The following is an 18,578-nucleotide window of genomic DNA, read 5'->3' as shown; positions in this document are numbered from 1 at the left end:
AGTGTCCCAGTAAGATTGGCTACATTCTTACCCAGTGTTAGTTTGGAAATGACATCTCCTCATCTTTGCCATATTCTCTTGGCTAAAAGCAAGTCATAGATTGTGCCCACGCCCAAGGAGAGGGGATAACTTAAGATATGAATACCTGGAGACTTGGGATCATGGGTCTGTCCATCACAATTGCTTAGAAAAAAGTTGGCTGTAAGGAGACTGATAGCATGATATAATAATAGAAAGAAAGTACATTGTGTAGAGTCAGAGAAAAAAAAAAAAGGTGTAATGACATATACCAAAACAGCCATCTGGTTACCTCCATGAGTGGTAGTTAAAGACAAGCGATAACCTAGAAAAACATGTGAACAGCAAAGAGTTTCTACCTGTAATATGAGCACAAGGCACCCTTCAAAAGAAAATGAACAGAGAACATGAATAGATAGTCCATAAAAGAAGAATTTAAAAGGAACAATAAACACATGAAAAGAGATTCAATTCCAATGATAAAGAAATGCAAACCAAAACAATAATAGATTGCGATTTTTAAAAATTTATAGGACTGGCAAAATTTCAAATTGATAATACCCAGTATAGGTGAGAGTATAGGCAATTTGGCACCCCCATTGCAAGTGAGAGTCTGAAGTGGTTTGGTTAGTATGGGAAGATATCCACAATATATTAAATTGGTTAGCAGTTTATGGTTTCTAGTATATCAAAGCATGAACTGATTATCTCTGAGTCATGAGACAATGGGTGGTTTTGACTTTTAAATAGCAGCACATCCTGATATAGTTTCTAAATTTTTAAATAATCAGCACGCTTTCCCTCATAATCAGAGAGAATGATACACCTGTTTTTATTCTGAACAAACTGTTAGGGCCTCATATCTTACTCTGAGTGGAATTTTTAAAGAAGGACTTAAAACCTTTAAAAATTAAGAGCACAAGATAAGAAACATAATAAATATGGTGGAGATGGACCTTGAGAAAGTTATTTAACTGCTCCAAGCCATAATTCCCTGTAAAGCGGTTGCTAATAATACATGTTATATATGATTATTGAGGATGAAATGAAATAATACATATAAAGTGCTTAGTACAGTCCCTGCACATTGTAGCTGCTCTGCCACAGTTACTGCCAGAAAAGGAAAAGAGAAACATCAGGTGACAGATTTGAAAGGGGATACTGAGCCAAAAAAAAAAAAAAAAGTAAGGAGGGAAAAGAAGTTATCTTTTTAAAATATCTTTCCATCCAGATAAAGGTTTTTCAAGCACTTGATAGACTCCTATAACTAACCTTTCATGTTTAGCCAGTCTACAGACCCTCCAGACTCTACCCTGTTTCCCCATTCTGTCCCAGCTTTACACCAGGAAAAGGGCTTTCTCAGAATATAGTTCAGGTTAAAGATAAAAGGTGTCACTGTGCTTTTTCTCAGAATATAATAATGGGCCTCTTAAGTGACAGATACATCATCCTTGATATAGGGATCATAAAAACCCTTTGAAAAGGTCACATGGTGAAAAGTTTGAGACCTGCTGTTTTAGTAGTATAAGAGCTCCTAACTATGAGATTACCATTTTTAGTACTGTGACTTAACAAAGAGCCTCCAGATAAATGGTTCTGGGAATTACCCCATTAATACAGTTTGTCCTGTGGTTACGTATGATGGTACCTGTCCTTTACACAGTTTTTGCTCTGCTGTTACATTTCTGAAAATAAAGCATGTGTTCTCTGTTAATTTGCTTGTGTTTTCAGAATACATTAAGATGGCAGATCATTATGTGCCAGTGCCAGGAGGACCAAACAACAACAACTATGCAAATGTGGAATTAATTCTTGACATTGCTAAAAGGATCCCAGTACAAGTAAGAGAGGCCAGCGTCTCCTCGAAATCCAAATTCAGCCTTTTTTTAAAAAAAAATTTTTCTGGGAGTATAGTTGATTTGCAATGTTGTATTTCTGTTGTACAGCGAAGTGAATCAGTTATACATAAACATCTATCCACTCTTTTTTAGATTCTTTTCCCACAGAGGCCATTACAGGGTATTGAGAAGAGTTTCCTTTGCCAAATTCAGCCGTTTTACAGTTGGGCACAAGGGGATAGCCAGTGAAGAACTTTTAATTTTACATAAAGCATCTTTGTTGAACGTTGGTAAAAGCCTTTATATGGGATATAACAGACAGGGAAAGGAAAGATGGAAAGAATGGAATGAGCCAACATAAAGTAAATGTAATCCAAACAAGAGGTTTGTAAGGGTCTTTCAGAGATTATTCTATCCATTTCACCTTCAAACCTCCTAGTAAGTAAAAGTTGCCTGTTTCCAGTGGAATACTTTTAGTCCAGAATATGGTAGAGTAGAAGGAGGTTGTTTCTTCCCTATCACATTGTGTTAAGGAGTTTAGGGTAAGTGTCTTAAAGCCCAAAGAGAAAAAAACTCGGGATTTGTATGGCAGTATAGCCAGTAGATATAAAGGTGGAGTTGGGTGGCCAAAGTAATTCAATCTGTGGAAGAAAACCAACATTTCTACAAGAGGCTCTATAGAGTCTAGTTGAAAGGCTATGAACTGAGTTTCCTAAAGAGCAACAATACTAGCTGGTTCTTAATATCAGTTTCAACCTGTTTTTGACCTCTTCAGAGGTTTTACCACAATGGACTGCTTATTGTTGTTCTGTGAAAAGTTTGCCAAGAATCAGGCATAGAAGCTGAATTAGGCATTAGGCTGCCATGGAGCTATTGTACCTCATGGAGCAGGGCCAGTCTTGGTAGAAAGTAATACAGTTTATCATGTTCTTTTTAGTATGAATTTTAAGAATGAATCATATTGTGTTCCCTTGTAGGCAGTTTGGGCTGGCTGGGGTCATGCTTCTGAGAATCCTAAGCTCCCAGAACTTCTTTTGAAAAATGGCATCGCCTTCATGGGTAAGCCTTTCTGACATACTGTTCCTGCCTTTCTGTTCCTCTCTGTCATTTTGGCACTGGGCTCTTAGTTTTTTATCAGTCAGCAGCTCTCTGAGTAACCCTTTTCTTCATTTCTTTTTCTTTTTTTTTTTTTTTTTTAACCCTTCATCATTTCTTACATCTTGCATCTTTTTTGTGTGTGTGTGTGATACGCGGGCCTCTCACTGTTGTGGCCTTTCCCGTTGCGGAGCACAGACTCCGGATGCTCAGGCTCAGCGGCCATGGCTCACGGGCCCAGCTGCTCCGCGGCATGTGGGATCTTCCCAGACTGGGGCACGAACCCGTGTCCCCTGCATCAGCAGGCGGACTCTCAACCACTGCGCCACCAGGGAAGCCCACATCTTGATTGTGTTTTTTGTCCCCAGATTCTTTTCTATGAGATATGGAGGAGGCTCTGATTTCCAGAACACTGGCCTTTAAAAACTTGGCCATTAACGTTAAGAAAACATGTGGAGAAATGACTTATTTTTATATAGAAAAGATAATTGAATACTTAGGATACACTGGCAGTGTGCCCTTAAATATGAATCATTTCTTTCACATTTAAGCATATAGATTATATTCCTATAAGAGAGCTATTTCTTCTGACTTTTCTGCTATCCTATACGGAGAGAAAATTTGAGGTTATATGGCTCAAAGTGTCTCTATCTCTGCAATGATGATTATGCTTTGTAAAGCCTATTAAAGGTAAATCTTCCGTTTGGGTTTCCATAAGACCAAGGAGAGTATAATATTTTAAACTTGAACACCAAAACTTTATTGTCCTTACTTCAGGATATTGGTTAAAAAAAAAAAAAAGAAAGACTTTGTTAATATGGTAAAGTTGGATCATGACAGATGATAAAATCAGAGTTACATTTGTCAGGAATTTAATTCAGCATATATTTATATATATTGAATTCTCCCTGAATGCAAAAATTTACCACATTAGGTTCTACGAAGGGTACAAAGATGAGCCAAACCATAGTAGTCCCCATAATCAAGTTTCTGATGTTGATGATATGTGCTGTAGGGGATACAAGACAAATACAAAAATAATTATATGGAAGACAAAATACATGTGACAGAAACGAGGCGAAAATGTTACAGTCAGGGTTCTTTCCTTGTCTTGTTTTCAGGTCCTCCAAGCCAGGCCATGTGGGCTTTGGGGGATAAGATTGCATCTTCCATAGTGGCTCAAACTGCAGGTATCCCAACTCTTCCATGGAGTGGCAGTGGTAAGAAATTATTTGTTTGTATCTTGAAGTGTAGAAAAGCTCGGTAGAATATTTGGGACTATGGCCTTGGGGCTTAAGCCTGCTTTAAAATGTGTTGGATATTTGACAGAAATAGAATACACATTAATTAATGGTATCTTGTATCTCCTGGCTTAATTGTTGTACCTGTGATTTTATCTTGTCTTAAGAATGTAAATTTTGTACCAGGTATGTAGATGCTAAATTGTAATGTAAATGATCTTGGGACTTAATTTGGAGAAACTCTGAGAAAACTCATCTGGTTCTGTGGATTCAGATCTACTCTGGGTAGGCTAGAATCTTCCTCAGAGATGGACTTCTTAGATGGAATAGGCCTTTGAACCTGCCTGGGAGGTGACTGGAATCACTAAGAAAAAACTAAAACCCACCTACTCAGATGCTTGCCTGCCAGTATTCATTCTTTCTCTTTCTTTCTTTCTTCCTTCCTTCCTTCCTTCCTTCCTTCCTTCCTTCCTTCCTTTCTTCCTTTCTCCCTTTCTCCCTTTCTCTCTTTCTCTCTCTCTCCCTCCCTCCCTTCCTTCCTTCCTTCTTCCTTCTTTCTTTCTTTCTTTCTTCCTTCCTTCCTTCCTTTCTTTCTGTCTCTTTCTGTTTATTTAATCTTTATTTTAAAAATTTTATATTGGAGTATAGTTGATTAAAATGTTGTGTTAGTTTCAGGTGTACAGCAAAGTGATTCAGTTATGCATATACATGTATCTGTTCTTTTTTTAATACATTTATTTATTTTATTTATTTATTTTTGGCTGCGTTGGGTCTTCATTGCTGCACACGGGCTTTCTCTAGTTGCGGCGAGTGCGGGGTTACTCTCCGTTGCGGTGTGCAGGCTTCTCATCGCGGTGGCTTCTCCTGCTGTGGAACACAGTCTCTAGGCGCGCGGGCTTCAGTAGTTGTGGTACATGAGCTCAGTAGCTGTGGCTCACGGGCTTAGTTGTTCTGCGGCATGTGGGATTTTCCCGGACCAGAGATCGAACCTGTGTCCCTTGCATTGGCAGGCGGATTCTTAATCATTGTGCCACCAGAAACGTCCCTCTATTCTTTTTTGCCAGTGTTTTCTTGATTTGAGCCCACAGTCTATTGATGATTTGTTTTGCTTGTTTAATACCATTCAACCTCTCATTTGCCCTTGATGCAGAAAAATGAGGTCAATAATCAACCTTTCTTTTAGACATGCAGAAGGATGAATTTTTTGTAAAAATGATTTATTTTTGACGAATCCCTTGAAGAGTGCGTTGTGAATTATTATAGCTGATAACAATATGAACTTCTGTTTTTTGGTACTGAAGCACAGAGAGCAAACATACACTAAAACCTCTTCCGAATAGGAACTACCATTGTCTTGAGTCAGAACAGATGTGAACTCTTGTTACTCTGGCTCTCCAGGGGGATTGCAATATCCTCTCCAGACCGGCTGGGTCAAACAGTTTAAAATAAAACATTGAATTTGTTCTTGTTTGAGTGGAGAGGCTATACCATTCCCTTTGTGGCTGAGTACAGGGACATTCAGGGAGTATGGAATCATGACTCTGCTGAGGCCAATAAAACCGCCATTTTCATTTCCAAGAGCTCATAAAGATTGAATTATTTCTCAGACCTCTGGCCCTGAAGCAGCCCTGAACACACACATCGAAGGTATTTTGCCTGCTGAGTTTATGTGAGAAGTCTGACGTGCTTTTTTGTTCGTTTGTTTTGTCTTGTATGTCCTTGCATTTTTTTAAATTGCTGCTTGTTAGCTCTCTTGGCTTTCTCCAGCAACAGAACCCAAGTGGCCAGGTGTTGCTATAGATAAATCCTGCTAACTCCAAGGACTGATCAGGGTTTTATGGTATCCTTCTTTCTCCCATCTACCCTCAATTTTGGATAAATATGAAAGCATTTTAAAGAAGGTACTGGTGGTCCAGTGGTTAGGATTCGGCACGTTCACTGCCATGGGCCTGCGTTTAATCTCTGGTTGGGAAACTTAAGATCCTGCAAGCCATGTGGCACTGCCAAAGAAACAGTGGGGGGAAGTAAAGAAGGTATAAGCAGAAAACTGACAAAAACAGAAGCTTTTGTAGCTGCTTTTAAGTCACTGTTATCTATTGCAGGTCTTTGTGTGGACTGGCACGAAAATGATTTTTCAAAACGTATTTTAAATGTTCCTCAGAAACTATATGAAAAAGGTTGTGTGAAGGATGTGGATGACGGGCTGAAGGTAAGTTACTAACTCTAGGGAGTGATCTTTTTCAACGGACCACTTACAGTCCCAAATACAGGAATTTGGAGCCTGGTTCATGATATACACCCATGATGGCATTAGGGTTGTAAGACCAGGAGGTATAGTTTATAGAATGAGGAAGTGACCTACGTTTCACAAAAATAATTTAAATTTGTTTTGAAGCAAGCCGTTCACCTGGACAGAACATTTCTTAGGTGGTTAAATCAGAGCTTTAAGGAGGTTCTGATTCTATTCTCTACCACCTGTTAGTATTTGTGTGCATGCAGGGGGAGTTGGGGGCAAACAACACTTTTTGCCCTACTTGAGTTCAGAACCAAGAAGCCGGGCAGAGAGGGATCAAAATGTCAGCTTTATTATGAATAGAGATGATGGTGAAAACGGTTTAAGTGTGTAGCAACAGTCAGATTCGTAAACTGAATGTCAGTTAAGCAGGCTCGCTCACTGGTTACTGGTGGTGTGAATAACCACAGAGGCAGAGCTTTTGCCATTCAGTTTATTGTATGACTGAGAGCTGGCAAAGAGCATATGTTCTGTGTATGGGCTGATCCCAAAGGGGAAAAGGCTGAGCTATACATGCTCAGTTTCTCCTTCCAAACTGACCAATCACAGAATTCATTCTTTTTCCCTTGAGGAGGAGTGAGGGAGGGAGCTGATAGAGGCTGAAACTATTACTGTAATTATTGTCTGTCCATGTAGAAACATGAACCCAAGCAAAAGGAGGTCGGCTCTCTAACATTACTTTTTCTTTCTTCATAGTTCTCTCCAGTTTGTTCCCCTTTCACTTTTTAATTAGTTGGAAGTGTCAGCTATGCCTCCAAGGAGATAATGAAAGAGGCTATATTTTAGAAAAACACACTACTCTTGTTTGACTTGTATGTTATAAATTCAGGAGGAACACTGAATGCTCAACTAATTTTGCTCTGTTGTTTGCATTTCAAGTTAAGCATCCTGTAATCTCCTTAATAAGAAGAATTAATATTTCTAATTGAATTGCTAATGCTATGTTTTATTTGATATAATTTGCAAACGAGTAGAAGCCCTTTGTAGGAAATTAGCTATTTTGCTTATCAGTTAAAATTCCTTTTTTTCCTGGTTATAAACAAAATTTTCTGGTAGAAAATTTGGAAAGTAAGAAAAGAGATGATAAAACCCATAAGCCCAGCATCCAAAGATAAGTCTTGTTAACATATTCATATATTTTCTTCCAGCCTTTTTTGATTCATATAATGATAATCTTTATTAGTAGATTCCCATAACTATAATTATTATGATAATTGTAAAATTAGGGTCTTACTATATACATTGTTTTTGTAATCCTAGGTTTTTTTCTACCTATACATAAGCATTTTCCTCGTGGCATTAAAATTCTTCTAAAATATTTTAAATGGATGACCTGTGCCTAGAGCTTTTATATATTTTTAAAAGGCCTGCCTTTTTCTTATATCATGTGGGCTATGTATTTATTATTATTATTTTTTGGCTGCGTTTTGTCTTCGTTGCTGCTCACGGGCTTTCTCTAGTTGTAGCGAGCGGGGTCCACTCTTCGTTGTGGTGCATGGGCTTCTCACTGCGGTATCTTCTCTTGTTGCGGAGCCCGGGCTCTAGGTGCATGGGCTTCAGTAGTTGTGGCACACGGGCTCAGTAGTTGTGGCTCGCGGGCTCTAGAGTGCAGGCTCAGTAGTTGTGGCACACGGGCTGAGTTGTTCTGTGGCATGTGGAATCTTCCCAGACCAGGGCTCGAACCTGTGTCCCCTGCATTGGCAGGCAGATTCTTAACCATTGTGCCACCAGGGAAGCCCCCCCTATTTTTTTTTAAGTCTTTCTCACAACTGTGGCTGTTTCTTCATTTATCACCCAGTGATTGAGTTCATCATGCTAATTTTGTTTATAAGCATAGAAGTGAATAGTTAAGAGAGTTGAGAAGAGATGGGACTGTGAGTGAAGGATTTTCATGCGTAATCTACTGACAAAAATTAAAATGTGAAATGGTCTTTTTCTGGTGACACGTTTTTTAGATATTGTTACAATGTAAACCGTGAAAGACTGGAATGTTTTGACAAAGGAATGACTCAGTTATTTTAAACTTTTGGTTAACTTTTCCCCAATTTACTTTTTGCCTTAACTATAATATGGACATCTTCCATATCGCTGCATGTAAAGGCTACCTCATTCCTTTAATAATTGCATAGTAGTCTAGTAAATAGGTATATCTTGATTTAACTGGGTCTTTACTTAATGGATATATAATTAAATATTCAAAAAGTTTTGGGATCGTCACCTGATCATTATAAAATACTGTAAATGTGAAAAGCACATTTAGAGCATGTGTTGAAAATTAGTTTTCTGACTACTTTCATTAATATTTTTGTATCTTGCTATTTTTATCTTTATCAAAAAGTTGAGTGAGAAAAATTTCTGGATATGTGAGATTCCTGATTTGTTGAGTCTTATATGTTGTCGGAGGGTCAGAAGCTGTGCTGAGGCCATCAGCTTATAATAAGTGAACTGTGTATGTCTTTTTGTCTTTTTTTTAAATAAAAATTATGGAATAAAGACAGAAAGTGTATACTCTGGTAACTTGAAAATAAAATAAAATAAAATAAAAATTATGGGTAATAGACAAATTCCTGCATCTTATGAGAAATTCTAATAATACAGAAATATATACAGTAAAAAGTGAAAGTTTATATCTACTCATCTTCCTTTTATAAATCACTGCTGGTGGATTTTCTAGACTTGTTTTTTTATACTTACATAGGTAAGTGTGTGAATGCATAAGTAATTATACATATAGTTTTACTTTGTTTTTGATCTATATGGGATTATCTTAGATTGAAACATACAAAATTGCCAATATTCAACCATTTTTTTACCTACCAAAAAAATGCAATTTCTTCTTGTTCAACCCAATAGTACAAATATTACTCAGGTACTTTTTTTTCCCACCTAATAGTATATCTTCAGGATCTTTCTATTTTGCTATATATAGACCTACCAAATGACAGCATTTTTAAAGGGAGAAAATGCCAGTTTTCTCCTTCCCTACTAATACCATTCTCACTTCCATTTTTCTCTTTCTTCTTGAAGGCAGCGGAGGAAGTTGGATATCCAGTAATGATCAAGGCCTCGGAAGGAGGAGGAGGGAAGGGGATCAGAAAAGTCAACAATGAAGATGACTTCCCTAACCTCTTCAGACAGGTAGAGTACAAGCTGTTGTTATTTATTGGAACTAACATGTATATCAGAGATGCATGTAATTTGGATGTCCAGAAAATATTTAGATTTTTTTGTCTACAGCTAATCTTGTCTTTCTTTCTAGCCTCTACCTGCTTATTAGCAGGGGAAAAGAATTAATAAAATGTCCAGTTCAATTTAAGGTTTTATTCATTTACGTAATACAAGCAGTAGAGTTATTCTGTCTTATATAAAATTGCTCAGTTTCTCAGATAGCTCTTCTGCATATGGTTTGTGTGGCTCATAGGAACTCATAATAACAAGCAAGAGTCAGTACCTTTCTGCATTTTTGTGTCCCTCTTCTGCTGGCACGTTAGACAATGTATGTGACACGGTTAATTCCTGATCTGGATGCTCTTGGTCTGGCCTCACTCAAGCTCTTTGATTGACTTCACCTCACTTCAGTTCAAATTGGCTGCAGACTCCTGAGTTTCTGTCATGTGTTCTGTCCTGTACTGCATGGTCACCACACCCTGGCACAGGGACCCTGTGGCAGGCGCATGTTCTATGAGAACGGAGGGTGGCTCAGGAAAGCTAAACCTAGGCTTTCTCTTTGCCTAATCCTCTGATTTGCAGCCAAGGATGTGGCCATACTACAAGTTGGTCGTGGAGGCCAAAGAAATGATTTCTTTTCAGAATCTTAGAGAAAGAATCCGAAGACAGGAGTCTCTTTTTCCTGCCCTCAGAGTTACCATTACATACTTGACTCACTTCTTTTTTTCTCCTACCAATACCCAGAAAAAGGAAAATTGGGACACCTTCTGGCCTTTTCACTTTCCTAGCTTCCCACTTTTTCTTATTTTTCCCAGCATCTTTTACTTTGTACCATCTTTTACTAGTACCCCTAGCTGCATATTATTTGCCCATTTTTTTTTTTTTTTAAAACCATTCAGCACCAAACTTTTTGCTTCATTGTCATGAGCTAAAGAGAAAAACTCTGTGAGCTGGGTCTTCCATGATTTGATATACTAGACAAAGAAAGTGATAAACGTATTGTTTTGCTGCATTATCCTATTTTGAGTGTCAGTATTTGAATATTACCTGTCATTTACTTTATATTCCTTCTATAATAATTCTAATTTCATAAGCAGGTCATGCCTCATGTTAATTTTTTAAAATGTTAACTCCTTTAGATAATTCAAAATTACTTATTACTGTGGAATCAAGTAGTTGAAATATCTAGAATACTAAGATTAGGAAGTTTTATGTAAAAGTCCTTAAGTTCCAGTAATGATTAATTAAGTAACTCAAATCAGTCCTCCCACTGAGAGCAAACTAGAAAAGGTGGCCAAATTTAAAAAAAAAAAAAAATCTGTTTTAAGGCACTAGAGATCTTTCAAGGCAATGAAGAATTTGGGGGCTAAGATATAGGAGAAGAATGAAACCCAGAGAGGTCTCATGTTTGAGGCCGTTTTTTCCCTAGAGATATCCTTTAGTTTGAGAAGAAGCAGTTGAAAAGCTGATTAGATTTTTCAACAGTCTTCTAAGACTAAAAGGACAAAACTTAGACTGTAGGGTTTGCTGAGGAGGGTTCCCTGGGAAACCTCCCACATTTTAGGTTGGGATCTTGAAGGAGTAAGAATGAACTAGAAATAGACCAGTTCTCAAAGGGACTAAATCTCAGCTTCAAAATGCTTAACTCTTGATTCTAGCATGGTGTTCTAGGGTTACTAGCGTCCCTAGCTACCAGCAGGAAGCAAATATAAATTCTCTCTAGAGAAAGGTAACATCCAGAACCTCAAATTATTTCTATTAATGTTTCAAATGCAGTTTCAAGCAGCCAATTAAAAATAAGCAGGCATCACAACATTGTAAATCAACTATACTTCAATAAAATAAATTTAAAAAATAAGCAAGCGTATCAAATTATGTGATTGAAAATCAAGAAAAATAAAAGCCAATAGAAACAGACCCACAGAGGGTTTAGATAATGGATCCATCAGGCAAGGACTTTAAAGTAACTATATTTAATGTATTCAAGGAAATTAAAGATAAGATTGAGAATTTGGGCAGACAACTGGAAACCATAAAGAAGTAGCAAATGAAAATTCTAGAACTGAAAATGCAATAACTAAAATTAAGTCAATAGAGGAGTTTAATGGCATATTAGATGCAGTTGAAGAGAGAACTAGTGACTGGATGATAGGTCAGAAGAAAATTCAGACTGAAGCATGAAGAGACAAAAAGGATGAAAAATACAGAAAAGAGCATGTGAGAGAGTATTTGCAAAGATGACCATGTTAACTCCTCCCATCCCCTATATACATACCTTTTTTTTTTTTTTTTTTGAGGTATGCGGGTCTCTCACTGTTGTGGCCTCTCCCGTTGCGGAGCACAGGCTCCGGACGCACAGGCTCAATGGCCATGGCCCACGGGCCCAGCCGCTCCGCGGCATGTGGGATCCTCCCGGACCAGGGCACGAACCCGTGTCCTCTGCCTCGGCAGGTGGACTCTCAACCACTGTGCCACCAGGGAAGCCCTACACACCTTTTTATAGTATGATTTTGCCTTCTTCCCATCAAGAAATAGAGTCTTTTTTTCCCATCCTTTGAATTTTGGTTGGCCTTGTGACTTGGGTTGACCAATAGAATGTGGTAGAAATGGTGTGCAAGTTCCAAAGCCTAAACTGCAAGTGGTCTTGTAGTTTCTGCCCTTGCCCTTTTGGAATGAGCCTTAGACTTGCCTTGTTAAAAGCCCAGTTTAGCCTTCTGGAAAAGAGAGGCCACACAAAGCAAAGATGAGTTATCCCAACTGAGACTTCCTAGACCTGACAGTCACCAGCACCTTTGAGACATGTAAGTGAGGCCACGTTAGACCATCCAACCCCAGTCAAGTTGCCAGATGACTAACTACATGAGTGGCTCCAAGCCAAGATCAGCAGAAAAACTGCCCAACTGAGCCCAGCTCAAATTTCTGTGAGCAAATTAAAAAAAAAAAGAAAAAGGTCAGCGTCCTAAGTCACTAAATTTTTGGTGGTTTGTTAGGCATCAATGAATAACTGACCCAGAAATTGATACCTAAAGGTGTAATACTGCCCTAACAAAAAAGTAAAATATGTGGCATTGGCTTTGAGACTGGCTCATAGGTGGAGGCTGGAAAAATGGTAAGGTGGTTGTTAATGAAGGCTGGAAGAATGGTGAACAAACTTTTAGTGTGGGATGGAAAGGCAGTGAAGGGAAAAGGTAACCCATGTTCTGTAATGATGGAACAATTACCTGAGGTAACTTGGAAGGTAGAGACTGTATTTAGTGAACTTGTAGACCTAGTTAAGGAGATCTTTTTAGATAAAGTGTTAACAGTATCTGTTGAATGCTTTTGGTTGCTTTTGCTAAGGAACTATAAAGAGGGATGAACTAAAGAAGGTGTTTCAAACTTGTTGAGTTTGAAAATAGAACTGTTTCTCATTCCCAATCTCTCCAGCTGGCAAAAGATTTTCAAAGTAAAAAATGACTTCAGAGTACAGACCAAATCAAGAGTGCCTGGAAGATCCTTTAAGACCTCAGAAATACTTAAGACAGTACCTGGTAGATTACTCTCTCAGCTAGAAAAAAAGGGCTTCTAAGAATTTTAAAGATGTTGTCCCACAGCAGCCTGACAAACCCGAGGTACAGAGAGGTCTGTGCAGAAAAGTTATGGATATGTTTTTGGCGCAAGTAGTGAATTTCCAATATGATTCATAGGAAAACCACAACGTTTTTGAGAGACTTCTGTTGATAAATGCACCAAAGGGACTAAAGGGACAGAGACAGTTCAGACTTCAAAGAGGCCTCTGGGACTTTGATTTTCTATGAATAGGAAGCAGACTGGAAAAATTGTTCAGCTGTAAACATTAGTAATTTCTAATAATAAAAAGATTTTTCAGATTGTGGAGCCAGGAGCCCAGAGGGCAGCTAAGAGCAGAGGGGACCCATGGATTAGGAAACCACTCACAGGGAGCAGAACAAGACCGTAGTAAAAAACAGCAAACAACAAAAAAAATTCCATGCCCCTGGAGTAAGGGAACCTCACAACATCTGCCCGTCTGGATTTCAGAATTGTTGTGGACCAGTGACTGCTATGTACCTCCTGTCCTTTCTTCTTTGAATAGGAGTATCTTTTACAGTTATACTCTCCCCATCTCATCATTAAATGTTGGGGGTGTTGGGGGCAGATAACTTGTCTTTTTAGTTCCCAGATCTTTGGATAAAGAGCACCTGAGGAGCTGCACCCAAGGAGTCTCTTTTGCTTGTGGACATGACTTATGAGAAAATGGACCTCAAGCCTGATGCCATGATTGGATGACTTTGGGGGTCTTGGGAGGGGGTGAGTCTATTTTGCATGTGGGAGGTATGTGAATTATTGTGGCCAGAGGGCGGACCATAGTAGATTGTTTGCAGCGATGGCCGCAATAACCTCTCCTGTTCTTGAATGTGTATCCCTTTGCAATGTGACTTTACCTTCCTCCCATTAAGAGGTGGCATCTCTTTTCTCACCCCTTGAATCTTAGCTGGCCTTGTGGCTTGCTTAGACCATTAGAATGTGGCCAAAGTGGTATTGTGTAAGTTCTAGAGGCTAGTGCTTGTGAAGCCTTGCAGCTTCTGCCCTCACCCTCTTCTTGGAACACTGCATTGAAGAAGCCTGGTCTAGCCTGCTGGAGGATGGAGGCCACATGCAATAGAGATGAGCTGTTCCAGTCAAGGCTCTGTAGACCTACTGGCCAACAGTCAACACAAGTCAGCAGACATTTGCATAAGACCATTCAGCCCCACTCGAGCCACCAGATGATGATATGCACATGAATGACTATAGCAAGACCAGAAGAACTGCCCAGATGAGCACAGCATCATGAGCAAATAAAATGGTTGGTGTCCTAAGCAAGCCACTGAGTTTTGAGGTAACTTGTTTTATAGCAAAACAAAGCATAAGAGATACAGAGCATAAAAGACAGTGAAATGATCTAACGTGTACTTTGAGTCTCAGAGGAGAAGAGAGAGAAAATGGAGCAGAAGCAATGTTTGAAGAAATCATGGAGCAGAAGCAATATTTGAAGAGACAATGGCTAAGAATTTTTCTGAACTAATGGCTAAGAATTTCTTGAAAAGATACTAAGCACAGATTCAAAAAACACTATGAGCCCTGCAAGGAGAAGTACAGAGAAAACCACATCTAAGTTTATCAGAGTAAATCTGCCACTCCACTCCCCTAAAAAGACAGAGAAAAGAGAAAATCCTAAAGCAGCCGGGAAAAAAAGATTACTTTCAAAGGAGTAACAGTAAGATTGATAGCTGACATCTCAGTAGAAACAGTGGAAACCAGAAAACATTGCAGTATCTTTAAAGTGCTGAAAGAAAATAATTGCTAGTGTCGAGTTCTGTATCTAGTGACAGTATGCTTCAAAACTGAAGATGAAAGTCCTTTGACTACAACAATACTGTATATAATGAAATGTGAACCAGGAAAGTATCTAGAACAAGTTGTACATTTGTTGTTTGGAATTGATGGCAGTATTTTGCCCTTTTGTGGAATTTGTGTGTGTGTGTTTTCAAAATATTTGTTCTTTGCCCTTGTAACACACTGGATGTTCATACATTTTTGTATTTATCAGTTAATATTGGTTATATAACTAAGAATGCAGTATCTTTAAGAAGGATGAGAGCATGAGCTATATTTTATTTATTTTTGTATTTCTAATGATTAACATGGTCCCTGACACTTCTAGGCATCTGCCTGTTGAAATGGAAGGAGCTTATCAAGATAGAAAAAGTGCTTACCACTTAAGAATTTGTTCTATTTCCTTTTCTAATATAGGTTCAAGCTGAAGTCCCTGGATCTCCTATCTTTGTGATGAGACTAGCCAAACAATCTCGTCACCTGGAGGTGCAGATCTTAGCAGATCAGTATGGCAACGCTATCTCTCTGTTTGGTCGTGACTGCTCTGTACAGCGCAGGCATCAGAAGATTATTGAAGAGGCACCTACTGCTATTGCTACTCCAGCAGTATTTGAGCATATGGAACAGGTATGTATATGAAAAGCTCTAATTTTTGTTTTCTTACACAAAACTACTACTCATTTAATTCATATGCCAATCTGAGAATAGTGGAATTTCAAGCGGTGGTTCTGGATAACTGATAAGATTATATCCTTTTCCTAGAGGAAAAATAAAATAAAAATTCTCCTATTCTCCCTCTAGTAGAGATACCAGTGAACACTTCAAACTCTAAATTAGTTAATGCTTTTGACAAAAAATCAGTGTACTATTTTGAGTAGGGATAATGAAGAGAAATGTTTTGGGATTTTTTAATCTTATTGTCTGGTTCTTTAACAAGCTCATGATAAGCAGGTAGTTGCATTTTCTAGATTGATTATCCTTTAGTCTTCAGATGAATTTGTTCAAGTCCATTGTCTCTTAAAAGTTCCTCTAAGTATCTTTAAAATTTACATAGCCTATATTTTTGTATGGAAAATAATCTCTCAGCAGTTTTACAGGGTCCCTTGGAAATAGCTGTAGTTTAGGAGTCTGAACATGGTCTTTTCTGGAACCTTGACTCAATCTTCATCTTTTTGGAGATATGTTTTCCATCTTTTTTCTCCCTGATTCCAAAGAAGCTGAATATATGGTCATCTGTGTTTTAAGTTTAATTTCTACGTGTGTGTGTGTGTGTTTGTGTGTGTATTAAGATTGATTCTTTAACTACTGTAGTAAAGAGGCCTCCAAAGTACAGTGGCTTAAATAAGGTGCAAGTTCTATTTCTCTCTCTCATCATAGTTCAGAGATGAGCTGGTGCCAGGGACCCCGGTTTACTGCTTTGCTATTACTAGGAGGGGAGTCAGCAAACTACAACTAGCAGGCCAAATCCAACCTGCCACCTGATTTTGTAAATAAAAAATTTTTTTTTCTGTTTTTTGTTTTTTTTTTAATATTTATGTATTTATTTTACTTTTGGCTGCATTGGGCCTTCATTGCTACGTGTGGGCTTTCTCGAATTGTGTCGAGTGGGGGCTGCTCTTGGTTGCGGTGCGTGGACTTCTCATTGCAATGGCCTCTCCTGTTGTGGAGCATGGGCTCTAGGTGCGTGGGCTTCAGTAGTTGCAGCACGTGGGCTCAGTAGTTGTGGCTTGCAGGCTCTAGAGCACAGGCTCAGTAGTTGTGGCGCTCGGGCTCAGTTGCTCCGCGGCATGTGGGATCTTCCTGGACCAGGGATCGAACCCATGTCCCCAGCACAGGCAGGCGGATTCTCAAGAACTGCACCACCAGAGGAGTCCCTGTAAATAAAATTTTATTGGAACACGGCATGCTAATTTATTTATGTATTTATCTGTGGCTGCCTTATCACTGCAGTGACAAAGTTGAGTAGTTGTGACAGAGACTATATGGCCCACACAGCTGAAAATAATTATTATCTGGCCCTTACTGAAAAAGTTTGCCAACCCTTGTTCTAGGGTGTCATTACCTTATGATTGAAGCTAGCTCGCAAGAATATGTTCACACTGTAGCCTGTGGGAGGGGGAAAGAGAGGACTTGGAAGGCAAGCATATAAAAATATGAGCCAGAAGTCACACGTATTACTTCTGCTCACTTTTCACTGGACAACATTCAGTTACACAATCACACCTAGCTGCAAGGGATGTTAGGAATTGTAGTCACTAGCTGGGTGGCCATATGCTCAGCTGAAATTCAGGAGATTCTATTACTAAATGGATGACGCAATGAAAAATTACTGGAGGGCATTTAACAATCTGTGTCTGCTCCTCTGGCTACCCATTATCCTTTCACACCCTTTTTGTCACTCTTGGAACATTCTTAGCCTTTCCCCAAAGAAGACAGCCCAAAGTCCCACCTAGTTGCTATATTCAGCCCAAAGTCCAACTCTCTAGGTAATGTACAGTCCTCTCTGTTATATGTACATGTGGCTTTGTATGGGCCAGTGACCTAGAATACAAGTTACCTACCCCTTGTGATTCCTCCTTTTGCCATATACAGTGGTGGAGTAGGAACAGGATAACTCCCATTCGGTAAAAAGAAGAATGAAAAAGAGGCAATAATCACTGATCCATAGCAGTTATCAAATTCTTCTAGGTAGGAATTGTGGTGATTTCCTGTCATGTGGTGGAGTAATACCTCCATTAGCCCTCTGGCTGCCCCTGGTTCTGCTCTCTGGAAGTAAATTCTTTGCCTGTCATTCCTCAAGGCACCGTTAAGGCCTTTTTCTCTGGGAAGTTCTTCCTTGTTCACGGTCCTCTATGACTGAGCTTTGGAGACCATGCTTTCTTTGGCAGAGCTTTCACCGCTCACTTCCTGCTGGTGCAGGGTTGGGGCCACACAGATGACTGTGATTATCCATCATGGGTTTTGAAAGCCAGATTTGTGGTTTGTTTAGAAATACAATTCCGTCAAAACTTAGTATGTTTCTGGACTCTTTGCTTCTATTCAGCTTTAGGTAGGAGTAACCACACTCAAGATTTCTGGACATCGTAACTTTTCCTCTTTATTTACTTCCTTCTGTGTTCAGCCCTCTTTCTCTCCTCAATTCAGTACTGACTACCTTGAGGCCAGCTGATACTAAAGCAGCCCCCTTGACTTGATCTTTGGCACTGGGTTGCTTCAGGGTGAGAATCTAATCTTCTGGTTTGGGGATACAAAGGCATTTGGTTTTTTTCACATTCTGACATTTTCTAACCACTTTTCTTAGGGCTTAGTTGGTGTTTTGTCCGCATTCCAAGTTATTGTAGGAGACCGTTTCCCAAATGTTTTCTTATGCCTAACAAGGAGGCCACCAGTTTTCCAGTCTGCAGCATCTGTTTCCTTGAGAGCTGCTACCCTGTTGTTAAGTCAGCATCACATGCTTTAATTTTTTTAAATATCAGCATCCTACCTGAATTTAATAGTTTCTGTATTGATTAGGGTACAGGTTAAGCTATTGTAATAAAGAGATCCAAA

General features: G+C 39.0%; 1 protein-coding gene across 7 annotated transcripts in view; it reads left to right on the top strand.

Annotated features, from left to right (window-relative positions):
• ACACA (acetyl-CoA carboxylase alpha) overlaps positions 1-18,578 on the top strand; it is a 272,316-nt gene that overhangs the window by 97,691 nt on the left and 156,047 nt on the right. For all 7 annotated transcript variants that reach the window (XM_067717545.1, XM_067717544.1, XM_067717547.1 and 4 more), the window contains 6 exons: positions 1,750-1,859; positions 2,834-2,915; positions 4,073-4,171; positions 6,295-6,401; positions 9,513-9,623; positions 15,447-15,656. In XM_067717545.1, the coding sequence (XP_067573646.1) occupies positions 1,750-1,859; positions 2,834-2,915; positions 4,073-4,171; positions 6,295-6,401; positions 9,513-9,623; positions 15,447-15,656 (719 nt within the window). The remainder of the gene's footprint in view (positions 1-1,749; positions 1,860-2,833; positions 2,916-4,072; positions 4,172-6,294; positions 6,402-9,512; positions 9,624-15,446; positions 15,657-18,578) is intronic.

Source organism: Pseudorca crassidens, chromosome 19 (genome assembly GCF_039906515.1).
Source record: "Pseudorca crassidens isolate mPseCra1 chromosome 19, mPseCra1.hap1, whole genome shotgun sequence".
NCBI classification, from domain to species: domain Eukaryota; kingdom Metazoa; phylum Chordata; class Mammalia; order Artiodactyla; family Delphinidae; genus Pseudorca; species Pseudorca crassidens.
The sequence above is the reverse complement of the archived record's forward strand: the minus strand, read 5'-3'. Positions and strand labels throughout refer to the sequence as shown.